Source organism: Platichthys flesus, chromosome 9 (genome assembly GCF_949316205.1).
Source record: "Platichthys flesus chromosome 9, fPlaFle2.1, whole genome shotgun sequence".
In the NCBI taxonomy this organism is placed as follows: Eukaryota; Metazoa; Chordata; class Actinopteri; order Pleuronectiformes; family Pleuronectidae; genus Platichthys; species Platichthys flesus.
Genome location: NC_084953.1, coordinates 4,341,073 through 4,354,896, shown reverse-complemented (window position 1 = coordinate 4,354,896; position 13,824 = coordinate 4,341,073). Strand labels below are relative to the sequence as shown.

The 13,824-nt window shown below is 43.0% G+C and overlaps 1 protein-coding gene across 1 annotated transcript in view; it reads left to right on the top strand.

The window, feature by feature from the left end:
• Positions 1-12,263, top strand: part of LOC133961144 (contactin-associated protein-like 4) — a 66,969-nt gene extending 54,706 nt beyond the window's left edge. Inside the window, exons 18-24 of the mRNA XM_062396145.1 lie at positions 134-373; positions 2,249-2,479; positions 4,199-4,332; positions 4,908-4,995; positions 9,146-9,361; positions 9,684-9,755; positions 11,504-12,263. Coding sequence (XP_062252129.1) covers positions 134-373; positions 2,249-2,479; positions 4,199-4,332; positions 4,908-4,995; positions 9,146-9,361; positions 9,684-9,755; positions 11,504-11,700 — 1,178 coding nt within the window. The 3' untranslated portion in view covers positions 11,701-12,263. The remainder of the gene's footprint in view (positions 1-133; positions 374-2,248; positions 2,480-4,198; positions 4,333-4,907; positions 4,996-9,145; positions 9,362-9,683; positions 9,756-11,503) is intronic.
• Positions 12,264-13,824: the final 1,561 nt, after the last annotated feature.

The window sequence follows — 13,824 nt, the reverse complement described above, 5'->3', positions numbered from 1 at the left end:
AGCCAACCTCCACCACCATCTCACAAAGAAAACGTTACCAACCGTTACTACTGACCATTGTTTCTCTGTGTCATGTGGCTTCACTGACTGTGAACAGAGCCTTTGAGTGATCGTTCTCTGTTCTTGTTGACAGGCGGCACCGCGTCCAGACAGAAAGGTTTCCGCGGCTGCATCCGCTCCCTGCAGCTGAACGGGATCACCCTGGACCTGGAGGAGCGGGCGAAGATCACCCCCGGGGTCCGGCCCGGCTGCCCGGGGCACTGCAGCAGCTACGGCTCGCTCTGCCAGAACCGGGGTCGCTGTGTGGAGAAAACCGACGGTTTCACTTGTGACTGCCGCCCGTCCGCCTTCACCGGAGCCTTCTGTCATAAAGGTGCCGCGGCCTCTTCTGCTACGTAATGCATTTCACTGTCTGTCTGTTCCATCCAGAGTTTCTCCAAATTAAGAAGAGGAGGATCCTTTGTGAGTCTGATATGCCAGTCACAGGCAGTGGTGCATTAGTCAGAGTCTCTCAGGGGGACACCCAGTGTAATGGTGCATTATCGCTGCTTCCAGACCAGCCCTGAACTACAGATATTCTGCTGAATATTTTGGAGGGGCTGTATGTATGAGAACCCAAATGTCTGGATCTTTCATCCAGGACAATTTCCACAACTTGTCCCTGCTTGCCCTCCACTAAAATGTCAATGTCTGAGGGATTCAATGTGAGAATACAGTCATTAGTAATTTTTGAAAAGTCACAGCGAGCCAGAAGGCGCGTTTAGGACCTTTAGAAAAAATGTATGAGTAAAACTTTGTTTTCCAACACGGCTCACCAGTGCAACGTAAAATCAGACAAACAGATGGAAGGATTTAAAATTTAAATAGCAGTTCAATTTCTCTGGGTTGAAGCTGGTCTCCAGGTGCGGTATTCTAAAACAATTTGGCTGAATTATAACATCAGGTCCGGCCTCCTGCTCGCTCTACCCGGACTCCATCCCTCGCCTGAATGTACCAGACCTCTTCCTGTTCCTGTGAACACGTCTTTGTGTCTCATATATCCGTTTGGTTCCCAGAACCGTTGCAAAGTGGATAAGTGATATTGTACAAGCACGATATGAAAAGTGCAGCTGGAGAAAGGAAAGCACTGTGTCCTTTCTTACTTTGCCAGAACACATCTGGTGAGCTTCCGGTGCGTTGTAGGAAACTCCAGGCGGTCAGCGAGAGGTTCCAGGACATGAATAGAGAATAAAAAGCAGCTGGACACATTTGGTTCACTGTTTAATGTGGAACCAGCTGCTGTGTCTGACATCCTCTGATGCAGAATCGATGAGCTGCAGAGCGACAACAAGCTCAGAGCTCGGTGCAACAACCTCCCTCTGCTCCACTTCTCTGTGTCCTGAAGATGTTCCCACTCCGAGGAGACTCGAGTCTCCATCAGTTCAGGACGTTTCCTTCTTCCATGTTTCTCTTTTTTTTGGGGGGTTGATTTTTGGCAACATGCTGAGTGAACTGTCGTGCACGAACAGTCCCAGAGGATCCACTGTTTCAGAAACACTCACCGACAGTCACGCCACAAACTCACTGACTTCCCATTTCTCTGCACACGACACCACACTTTGTTTCATGTGAGCATTAACTGAAGCTCCTGGTCTGTGCCTGTCTGATGAAGCATGACTGGCTAATCAAATTACTGCATGTGTTCCTACTAAAGTGTCTTTTAGTGATAGTACGACGAGTATTAAACAAACCACTCAGACAAGACCAGGGAATTACTTCCATGTAGATCCACCGGATTAAACTCATCATTTTTGTTCTCCAGTCTGAAGACATCACAGAGTTAAAGTGACATATTGAGACTGTGAATCTGGGCTATGCCAATATCATTTCACTGATGCATTTGATTGATGCCATTACACAGCAGATAAAAAGAAAGTGAAATATAAACGTCATAGCTGTTTCCCAGTCGTCCTCTGTCGCCTAAAAAATGATTTGTACACAACTAATCAGCAGAAACAAATTGAAAAGAAATGTAATATCACCCAGTTTTCTATCAACATGTCGAATCAAAAAATAATGCATATCTGATATCTATCAATGCAATTTGGTGCAGTTGGATTGAATTTAAGGAGACACAGTACTGAGAGACGTCTTGGTCCCTAATCATATCTAAAGCAGAGCTGTTGCCTGAACTCACAGGATTGAAGATTCAAACCAAATGATTTAATTTCCCCTTTCCTGACTGAATCTCAAACTTTCCACCTTCCAGAGGTTTCTGCCAGCTTCACGTCCACGATGTCCATCACCTACGTCCTCAAGGAGCCCTACGAGCTGAGCAGCAGCAGCACGTCTCTGTCTCCATCTCCGTCCATCTTCTCTGACGTGAAGCTGAGAGGAGAAAACATCTCTCTGAGCTTCAGGACCTTACAGAGTCCGGCTCTGCTGCTCTACGTCCACTCCTTCCACAAAGAATACCTGGCACTGCTGATCAACGAACACGGTGAGAACACACCAGTAGATTTCCTTTTACCAAATTTCATTCTGCAGCTCTTGTTCGTATCTTGTCGTCCCTGCACAGTAGAGGGCCCTCTCCTCGTCCCTCTGGAATCAGCGTGTCATGCTCTGTCGACTGCTTCCTCCAGTGGTTAGGTCCAGTGTAGCTCTACGGAAAACATGTGTTTCACTCGTTGTTAAGTGATAATTCCTTTCAGCATATTCCCGCCATGTTCTTGCCATTGTGAACATTAATTGTGTTCACGTTCGAATCACTGGTTTCACTGTAGAGCTTCACATAGCTCCGGGTGGCAGGGAGCGGCTCCAGCGCTCTGTTGTTGCATAACAGGATTAGCAGTTATCCAGTGTGTGCAACTTGTAAATAGACTGTAGCTGAATAAATTGTTTTTTATAACGAGAGTTGAGAGAGATTTCATTTGTAGTTTTTACCCAAAATCTGTCGTCATGAAGGCAGGACTACAAACTGGCTTGTTCTGTGTTGATGCTGCACGTCATTAGTGAGTCGTCCTCAAACACATCTCCAATTTACTGTCATTTATTACTCTCTGTTTACCAATCGACACAATCCTCAGGCTCACACCTTTTCAAAATAAAGCTTGATTAGATGGAACAGGTCTCGTGATATGCATTTATCCACAGACAGAGATTTTGTGGGATGAGTTTAGGATAAAGTCTTGAATTTAGAAAGTAACTGTTTTAATGACGGAGGAAAAGCTCAGGGACGGCAGGTTTTGAGTAACCGATGAATTCATCATCAGGTATCTGCTCTCTCTCGCTGAAGTATCTAATTAAATCCCAGAGAGAGGTTCCACTCGGTGGCTTCAACAAGGCTTTTCTCATGTTTCTCTCTTTTTGCTGCTGCAGTAACAAAAGCCTCAGCTGCTGCACACAGACTCATTCCAGTACCTCAGTGTCTGGCTGGGCCTGAACCCCCCTCTGCCCTCTCTACCACTGCTTTTATCTTCATCCAGATCGGATCTTTTCATAGAAATAAAATCAGTTATTAATTAAAAAAGGTATTATTTATTATCTTATCTGTTTTCCTATGATTTCTGCTCATCTGTAAAATCTGCAGATTCAAGTTATCTCATCTGTGGCATTTGTGAAGTTTAACACAAATTATTCATCTCTATTATTCATAGAGATAAAATATCCTTCCAAGCGAAGTTAAATGGTTTTTAGCTTTTTTCATTTGGCAGCTGGTATTTTCATTAACACTCACATATCTGCATGAAAGGTTATTTGTTCTGTGAAGAAAGATTGTGTCAAATGGATTCGCTCCGATTACATCAGATCGATATTCAGCTTCTTCTACGTCTACTAACGGGGACGAGACGTCTCACACAAGCGCATTCCTATAGGAATGAAGGACTTCTGTAGTTGTTTTGTTTCTGCTGTGAGCTTTTTGTAGTTGTGTTGTGAATTTTGCATTCCAGTTGTGTTAATGCACTTGAGCGAGAAGTCTCAGTCACCGTAGTTGACAGCATTCTACATTTACAAGTTATTTGTTAAAGATATTTTAAATGTGAAGGAAACCCAAATGTTTTCATGGAATCTGTGTGTTTAAAACAAATTAGTCAACAGGGATAAATAAAGCGTGATCTACTCTGACCTCACAGTATAATAACAGGTTTTTTAACTTCTCAGGAGCGTGGTCATTTTGAAATGAAGCTCTTGTCTTTGTGCTTGTTGTCGTCTGGTGAAGATGAGCTGGAGCTGAGGTACAAGCTGCACGGCAGCAGGGATGTGGAGGTGTTGGGCAGCAGAGTTGTGAACCTGGCTGACGGACGTCTGCACACGGTGACCATCAGGAGACTGGCAGACGCTGTGTCCGTGCAGGTGAACGCACACAACAGATGATTCACACTGTGTCACACAAATCAGCACAAGCAGGGACATTTTCGGAAACTAGGACAAATAGAGTGGGAGTTAATGTTTTACAGTCAACTTTTCAGGCTACATTGTCAAATAAAGCCTTTGTTCATTTAAAACTAAATACTTGACGCTAAGAAAGGAATCTATTGGGACTTGATTGGCGTCGTCACTATTAACTGAACATTTTGTACCTCTTAGTTTCATTCTCCCACTGCAACAAACCATAAATACTGAAATCCTTTCTGATTTATTGAATAGCGAGACAATTGGTCACAGAAAACACATTCAGGACCAGTTGTGATGAGATTTTTACATCGGGTCTGAACAGGACCTCTGTTCTACTCTGCTCAGTTAATGTGAACCACAGCATTTCACAGGTTCATAGATTTTGTTGATTAGAATTAATCCTTTTTTTAAATATGTGCATTAAAGACAAGATTCTGTTTGAATAAAGATCTCAACAGTTTGTCTCTGTCGCTCTTTGCTGTCCACCTTCTAACCTCCGACATTTACAGATATGAAATTCACTCTTCTTTCAGATTGACCAGAACGCCAGGGAGGACTTCAACTTGTCGTCTGACGCTGAATCCAACAGCATCAAGTCGCTCATTCTGGGCCGAGTCCAGGGTAAGAGAGGCTCTCAGCACTGAGACGGACTCATTTGAATAAGAGGATGGAGACGTTTGGCCTCATGTGACGAACAACAGCTTCTGGAGCGTTTCTGCAGTTTAATGCTCGTCACGTTGAGTGGACCGGGGGGGAGAGGTGCAGTCAGTGCAACAGCTGGGCTGCCTTTAAAAACAACTTCATATCCATATTCAGTTTCTTACAGGACTTTACAGTGGAGATTGGAAATAAGAGCAACACTAGAAAAAGGACTAAAGGTGGAGGCAACCATTTAAGTCGCAGTTATGAGACATTAGGTGCATTTACAGCCTTGATTGTTTCTTTCACTAATGCAGGAGTTCAGCAGTGAAGTAAATCTCGGTGAACTTTTATCTGTGTTACGGAAGCGGTGAGTAATACGGTCTCTATATGAGTCTGGGTGGCTGAGCGCGGCTCCAGGCTGCTGTAATGGTAATAACTGGAGAAAAGCTCCTTCACTTTGTATGGTAATGAGGAGAGATTGAAAAGAACGAATTACTCAGAAGATTGAAGTCAGCACCCTGCGATTCGGCGTAACAACCAATGAGTCTCAGCCGCAGAGCGCCGGGTCAAACTAAACCAGGAAGTCAGACGCTGCGGTTCAACCTCCGTCTGCAGTGAGGAACACGGGGCTTCACTCAGCTGCAGCTCACAGCTTCTGTTTAAACAGGGAGGACTGTGTGGGGACTGCGTTTTCCTATCTGGAGATTTATTCTCAAATAACCACCAAGTCCCAGTTCTCATAAATTCTGCAGGAAAGCCATCATGTTCAATCAGACATCGTTCTGAATCTATTAAAGATCAATATAAACTGTTGATTTCTTTACTTTCCTGCATCCATGTTTTCCTCAGCGTCACTTTGGTTATAGTAACAGGTTTGTCGCTCTATTTGCAAACATGCAGCTTCCAAAACAATCCTCTCCACTATGGAACCACATTTAAACTCAGATGTCTGTTTGGATCTGCACCACAATGCAAACCTTCATTGATATCAGGCCCTAAATGTGCTGGAGTCTTTACTTCTTAACCCATGGATTCATCCCCAGGAAATACTAAAATGTCCCAATTAGCACCTTCATCATCCTTTCTTGTTCCATGTCCCATCCTTCCATCAAGTTTGGTTTTCTTGCGTAATCCCGCTGACAAACAAACAAACCAACAGACAGAGGTGAAAACTTAACAGAGGTTAATATGTGGGGCTGAGATTGGGTTCAGGTATCAAATGACTTTCTCCATTAAAAACTACCTGAAATCTGAGAAAGGAGCAGAGATGAGATGATGATAAATCTCACAGAGTTCCAGTTGCTGTATAATTGATCAGCCCCGACCCTGTTCTCACTGTAGATAACCAACGTGGAGGCTTTGATTTATCGTCCACTATCAGATTTCACCAGCTGATACCCCCCACCCCCTCTCCTGTGATGCTAGACACTTGCTATAATTATTTCCCCAGAGTAACTGTAACTAAAATTGTATTTGTACAACACCCACCACCAACATGCATCATCTCAAGGTTCTCGACATGCTGCAGTAAGGTCAAATTATTATAGAGAAACACAACAGTTCTCACAATGAGTTGCACTTTAACGACTGTGGTGAGAGAAAACTTTAAACGGGAGGAAAACATGGAGCAGAACCAGAGTCAGTGGGCGTCTGCTTCCAGTGGCTGTAGATCCTTTCCTTCAGTTTGTGATGTAGCAGAGGGCAGCAGAGGACTTTAGATGGATGAATGCAACTGGAGTCCATTCAGGGAAGTGGATGGAACTTGCTGAGACTATTGCCATCTTTCATTTTCTCTTTTATTCTCATTCTCTGAGCTTCTGCTTCCTCTAAAATCAAGATGGTTGCATCTTTCTCTCTTTCTGTCTCTTGCACTGCGCCAGTGGATTTTATTAAAAGTTGAGTTCTTCTGTGCACGAGAAGCGTTGGGCTGTTGTGCGACCGGGAGGAGACCATTTCTGTGTGATTTGATTTTGTCGACTCTTCGCTGTAGTTGTGTTTTCGCTGTTGCACTCAGTCCCTGCCGGCTGTGCAGCGGCTCCATAGTTTGGCCTTTTGGCTTCTGGATTCTTTACCGTTACTCTTGTCGTCAACTTTTGACTATGAAAAATAACAGAATGTCTCCTGCTCTCTGCCGTGCACATGGGAGAAAGGGACATAAATGGCTGCTGGGGCTGTCTGCTCCGGTGAAGCCCCCCCGCTGCTCTTTTATTGATGACCCGGGTCGTGTTCGTATGTGACCCGGCCTTCCCCTCGGAGCCACAGGACCCAGGCAGTCGGGTCCGTATCCGAATCGGAGAGGCTGCAAGATAGTTGATATACTGTCACTCCCTGGCAGCCCTGTCATCCATCAGCCTAACTAATGGACCAGGAGAGAACGGAGAGACTGAGACAGGGAGAGAGGGAGGAGGGGGGGGGGTGCAGAGAGGTGGATGTAAGGGGCAGCAGCTGGGAGGAGGTGGACAGCTCGTCAGTTCTTGAAAACTGTTGTGATGAGGTCACAGATGTTTTTTTAAAGAAGGTTTCATAACAATGACAGAAATTTTGCAACATTATTTTATTTTTATAGTTCAATATGATCTTATCGGCTAAATTATTCTCAAACAGGCCATTCTGCAAAACAAAGTACTTTTACTTTGAGTAATTTTGGTTTTATTTCAAAGTTCATACTTTTGCACCTTTAATTTACACCAGGTTGTGTTGCTACTTTTAATTAAGTAAAATAATGAACTCTAACAACCAGTGACATACGTGAAAGGTGAAGCACATTTGTTTTTCATTCAAATTAAAAAGTGTTATGAAAGTGAAACGTAGAGCTAAAGAGAAAGAAATAAAAAATCCACATCTTCAACAAATGCTCTGTTTGTGTCCCATCTCAATTATGTAGGTTATTTACTCACACATGTCATGAGATGTTTAATTCAAAGTGAAGTCACTTCCTGCTGCCCAGGGGCCGGTATTTCAAAACTTGTAATCCAGATCAGAATGATCCGGATAACCAAATCCCCCTGTCCTCAGCCACGGATCAACCTGATCTATCCCGGTATTTCAAAACTTTGCTGGATTGGATCAGAGTGATCCTGATACCGGCAGATTGGGATGTCCAAATCCGTCCCGCCCCCTGGATCACAGACAGGAAACAGGAAATGGAGCCAACATTTTACAGAAAAAGGAGAAGCTAGCTCAACTATTGTCTCTGAATTAAAGTATAATCTTAGCCAGTGTTGATGCGTCCTCAGACTAGATGAAAGGCAATCATTATATTGAGTTAACCAATTATGTAAATCAGCACAAAGTTGAAAGAATCATAATTCCTTGTTAATTGGAGTTTGTAATGTCACTTACAGGCAGTAGTGTAATGTCTATTCTGTGTTGCACTTCTGACGCCGATTTGTTAAAGCATTGCAGTGAACAGCGTGCATGTTTGCAGAAAAAAAAAAGGAACGTGAAAAGGAAATATACATTGATCAAACAGCAGTGAAGCTTAGTTGTATTAAACAAAGAACTTTGGGAGCAGTTACACTTCAACTGTTCAAATCTTAACATGTAATCTCCCTCAAATCCACCTCTGAGGTGGGATCAGGGTGATCCTGATTTTTAGGATCAAACTGATCCAGATTTCCCACTTAAGTTTTGAAATACTCAACAGCAGCTTTTAATCCGGATCAAGGGCAGGATTGGATTGCCAAATCTGAAACTGAATCTTCAGGATCAGATTTGCTTTGAAATACCCGTTTTTAGGATCTGATCAGGATTTAATCCAATCCAGGTGGATTAATCCTGTCGGATCATTTTGAAATACCGGCCCCAGAGAATCACATTTAATCTCAAACTCAATCTGAGCCCGATGCTCCACACAGCTGATAAACAGACTCTGGGTCTCTGTGGTGAGAACTCAGCTGACTGACGGTGATGGGATCTGTTGTCACACTGTTCTTAAGGAGCAAGTGGAGTTCACACTGACATTTACAGTCACTGAGGGGTTTATTCAGCACAGTTAGTGATGCTGAGGCCCTCTGGGTTAGTGCATATACACAAAAACCTTTTAACCTTGTGTTTCGGTGCTGGATCAACAATCTGTGTACAACCAAACAAACTTCCTCCACTAACTGTATCACCACTCTGTCCACAGAGTCTGATGAGCTGGACGCGGAGCTGGCGGAGCTGGCCGCCCTCGGCTTCACCGGCTGTCTGTCAGCTGTTCGCTTCAACTCCATCAGTCCCCTGAAAGACGCCCTGCTGCATCCTGACGGGGACATCGTCCTCACCGGTCCCCTGGTCCAGTCCAGCTGTGGATCCTCCTCTCCAGCCAAGTCCTACACGGCAGAAACCACACACTCCCTGTCAGGTACGAGGAGCAGACTCGCAGTCATCAAGAGGGAAAACAATTGTTTGGGGGCCATAACTCAAGAATTCATAATTATTCATTGTATTTTAATTGAATTGTCTAAGTCCCTGGTTCAGACAGAACCACAGACTTCAACTTGTCGGAGGCCCACAACCAGAGGGCAACGATTCTATATCATACTTGATTTCACCTTCTCTTATCTTTATTTAGTTTTATGTGACTTCTTGCTTATAATTTTTTCTCCTCTCTCTCTCTCTCTCTCTCTCTCTCTCTCTCTCTCTCTCTCTCTCTCTCTCTCTCTCTCTCTCTCTCTTCCTCACAGATCAACCTGGTTCAGTGGATCCAGGTCAACCTTTAGTCAACGCTATCAGGAGTGACTCGGCTCTAATTGGAGGTGAGGCTGTCCGTCTCAGTGGGGAGAAGAAAAACATTTGATTAAATACCAGTAAATATATGGGAAGAGGGGGAAAGAGGTGCGAGGAGAGAGAGAGAGAGAGAGAGAGAGAGAGAGAGAGAGAGAGAGAGAGAGAGAGTACAAACTGCCATAATTAATTAATAGTAATTGATTAACATAGATATAGGGATTCAATCCCACGACTAATGAAACATATGGTGGAAAATGTGCACACAAACAGACACACACACACACGCACACACACACACACACACACACACACACACACACAGTGAGGAAGTTGAATACAAACTTTTTTCTTCAGCTTTCACTCACAAGCAAAAATCGACCTCAATATCGACTGATGTGAACATTTCTTTATAATAACACATTTTCCCAGAACCTACATTTGTGGCAGAATTAACAAATTCTGCATCCGCAACTTCTCAGGACTTTTCCTTAGTGAAGAGAGAAAGTTTGGAGGCTAAAGGAAAAGACGTGAGGTTTCTTGTTTACAACACTTTAGATCTGAATTCACACACATCACAAGAAAATCTTTGAGATTTGATTTAAAACTGCATTATTGAACTCAGGCTTGCAGTATCTTTTATCGTACATTTAGTTTGGTTTCATAAATAAAACCTGAAGCACCGAAGTGCCTGCTCTGTTTGTAGCTGGAACAGAACTTTTAAAAGATGTTCTGTCTAACTTTTCCAGACAAAGGGGGAGGGGGGAATCAGTTATTGCACTGACTGTTTGTCGTGAGCTATTTTGAGATGGAAATGTCAGGAGAGACAAAACCCTCAGCGTCTGGGAACAATACACAAACAGACGTCAGTGCTGAGCTGCACAATTAGACTGTGTCACCCCATACAATAATTAACGCACAAAAATAGAACCGAAATAGTCTGGTTCAATCTTCAGATGTTTATCTTTTTCATGCAAATTACCTTTCAAATCAAGAAATTAAAACATTCTGATCCGTGATACTGTTGTGGAAAGTTACCACCTGTGCTTTAATGTGTACTGTACAGTGCATGCTCAGTTCAAACAGTTTAATGAGTTAGTTACTTTATAGTTACATCAAAATAATTGCAGGGTTGATATTAAAGGTTTTTCATCTTTTCTCTTTAATTCATCCACGTTTTTCTAGAGCTTAGATATTTGATAATGATAATCTGTCGAGTTAAAAAGAAGCTTGTTCAAACACAGTGGTCCTGGACATTATGTCTGCCCTGTGGTCAAAGGTCAAGGTCACAGTGACCTTACTGAACAATGTTTGTTTGTCTTGTGAATCCAATTTCAAGAACCTCTCAGGGTTTGCTCCAAACAATTGGAAGAACATTTGGTTCAAGGTCATTGTGGCGTCATGTTCTTGTGAATGTAGAGAGTTTCATTACATCATCATGAAACATTCACTTGGATGTGAGGAACATGTGATTTGCAATTTGGAGGTCAAAGGTTGAGTTCACTATGACCTCACAGAAACCCTTTTTTTTCCCTCCTGAACATTTTAAGAACTTCTTGAGAGAATCCTTTCAGATGGAGCAGAAATGTTCACTTACACTTTCAATGATTAGATTTCATTTCATGCTGTTATTAGAAATTAGCCAAAATGTCTTCTGGACCTAAAACACCTACAAAAAAAGTGCCAGACAACGAAAGTCTGCAGAAACTCTCACACATTACTTCCTCCCCCGGGGGAAACTCTGGAAGCAGCTCATGTCTGTGTCTCTGTGTTTTCTCAGGGGTGATTGCCGTTGTGATATTTGTCGGCGTGTCTGCGTTGGCGATCGTGATCCGATTCATCTGCAGCAGGAAAGAGACGTATCGAAACCAGGAGGTCAAGGCGGCGCAGCCGGACGACGGCCAGGAGTTCCCCTTCAGCAGCCGGGCGGACTCGCAGGGCGCCGCCAGCGAAAACCAGAAGGAGTATTTCATTTAGAAGCAGCCCTGACGTCCCACTGACCCCCAGAGCCTCTCAGTCACTGGAACCAGTGCATGAAGACGCTGGGAAGTCAGAATCCACGAGCTCATTCATTCCCCTTCGCTTTGTACATATTGTACACAAACTGGAAAAAGTGTTAAAAGTGGATTTTGAGTCATCGGTGGATGTAAATATTTACAAATATTTAAAAGTGTAAATGTTGATTTGTCCGGATCACAACACGATGTTTCTTCTCCATACTGTGATGTTACAAATTAATTATTGAAAAGGAAAAATTGGCAGAATAGATGTGACGATGAAAACACCACTTTGCTCCAGTCGAGCTTGACTTTTTGGACTTGATTTATAAGCAGCACTTTTTTCTACGAGGACGATGTGAAGCTCCTGTGAAATCTGAGACGCCGGAGACATATGTGTGAAGACGGGAGGAGACGGATTCGGCTGAGTGGACGGTCGACATGTGTCAAAGCACAGACGCCCAGAATCAGCTGAGATCCATCACTTCAACACCTGCTGTATATATGAATTACAAAAATAAAAAGTCACTCTTTAAAACTTTACTCCCACACTTTGTCTTTGAGTCGGTTCAGAAGCTGTTTTAAGTGACAGAGCAAAAGGTTTTCACAATGAGCTTACACAGATTTGTCTTTCTTTCTTCCTCTGAGCACCACCTGCCGCGTGGAGCCGACGCCAGGACTCTGCCGGGAGCTTCCACCAGCTCGGGCTGTAAAGCACCGACTGTCACCCCCCACCCCCCCCCCCCCGTTCCGCTCGGCAGACGTTTAATGTGTTTCCGCTGAAGCACTAATCTGTGTTTTTCTGACAGGTGGAATAAGAGATAATCACAACAGGAAATAGGAAGAATTGAAAAGGAGCTGGCAGCGAGATATTAACGGTGCAGTGAAAGCCAGCCATCCAGATATTAATGTCGGGTATTTGTTCTTCACTGTCTCCGCAGTGGATTTAAAGGCAGGAGCAGGAGTGGAAGATGCAGATCTCCATCTCAGTGTGGTTCTTGTGCTTTGTGATTTTACCTCATTACAGATGAATTTAAGTATTTGTTCTGCGTGTCTCACACACACGATGATGATTTACAGCTCTGGAGAGAATCTTCTAAATATCTGCTGTCTGGTAAATTCCTGTGGTGCACAAATAGAAATATGTATATTTGTTCCTGCGTAGTTAACTGGAGAAAAACTGTGCATGTAAAAAGAGACAGTGCCACATAACAGAGACGGTGTTTGATTGACAGATATGCACAACAACGTCATCATGAATATTTGACTCATTTAATTTGTGGCTTCACTGACAACTGCAGCTATGGAGGAGAAGAAACAAAACAAGAAAATGGAAAAATATAATTTTTTTCATTTTGATTAGAAAGAGTTTGGAATAATATCAAACTAAATATGTATAAAATGTATTTGTATATTTTAATTATTTTGGGGGGGGGGGAAGGTGGTTAGGAGTAAAGAGGAAATAGAAATTTGTGAATAAAGTTGAAAAGTGAACACCTCCCATCAAATCCAGTGTAAAGACGTACCGTTTGGTTTTCTGCACAGGACATTTTTATGGAACCATTCATATGTGCTAATGTTTAAAATGAGTTCAACTCGAGGCCCAGTTCTCCAATACTTTTAATGCATCAAATGAACGTCTTCATAGATCAAACTTTATTGTGTTTAATGTAATTTGTCAATGGTTCAGTTTGATCTTGACAGAAATCCCTTCTTTCAGACTAATCTTCGTTCTCTTGGTCTGAGGAACCTTTCACTCCTGGTCTTTTGGACTTAACTGAAAAGTCTGAAGGTCGGCAGTGAACAAGGAAGATATGAAAGTGTCCTCTTCCTCACAATATTACCTCTATTCACAATTAAAATGTCACCTCTCCGTCTTGTGGTTTATCCGCAACTGCCGGCTTTATAATGAACTTGTTTGCACAGTGTGAGGACTCGAATCCTCTCACACAGAGAAAAGAAGAATTATTAGTGCAGCAGAACATCTGTACAAACCGAGCTGTGGTCTTTTGTTTCCCTGTTAAATGAAGCTGAATCACAGCAACCCTTTTCCTCTCTGGAGCAAATTAAATTAACATAAATTTACATCACAGATTGTTGTTCC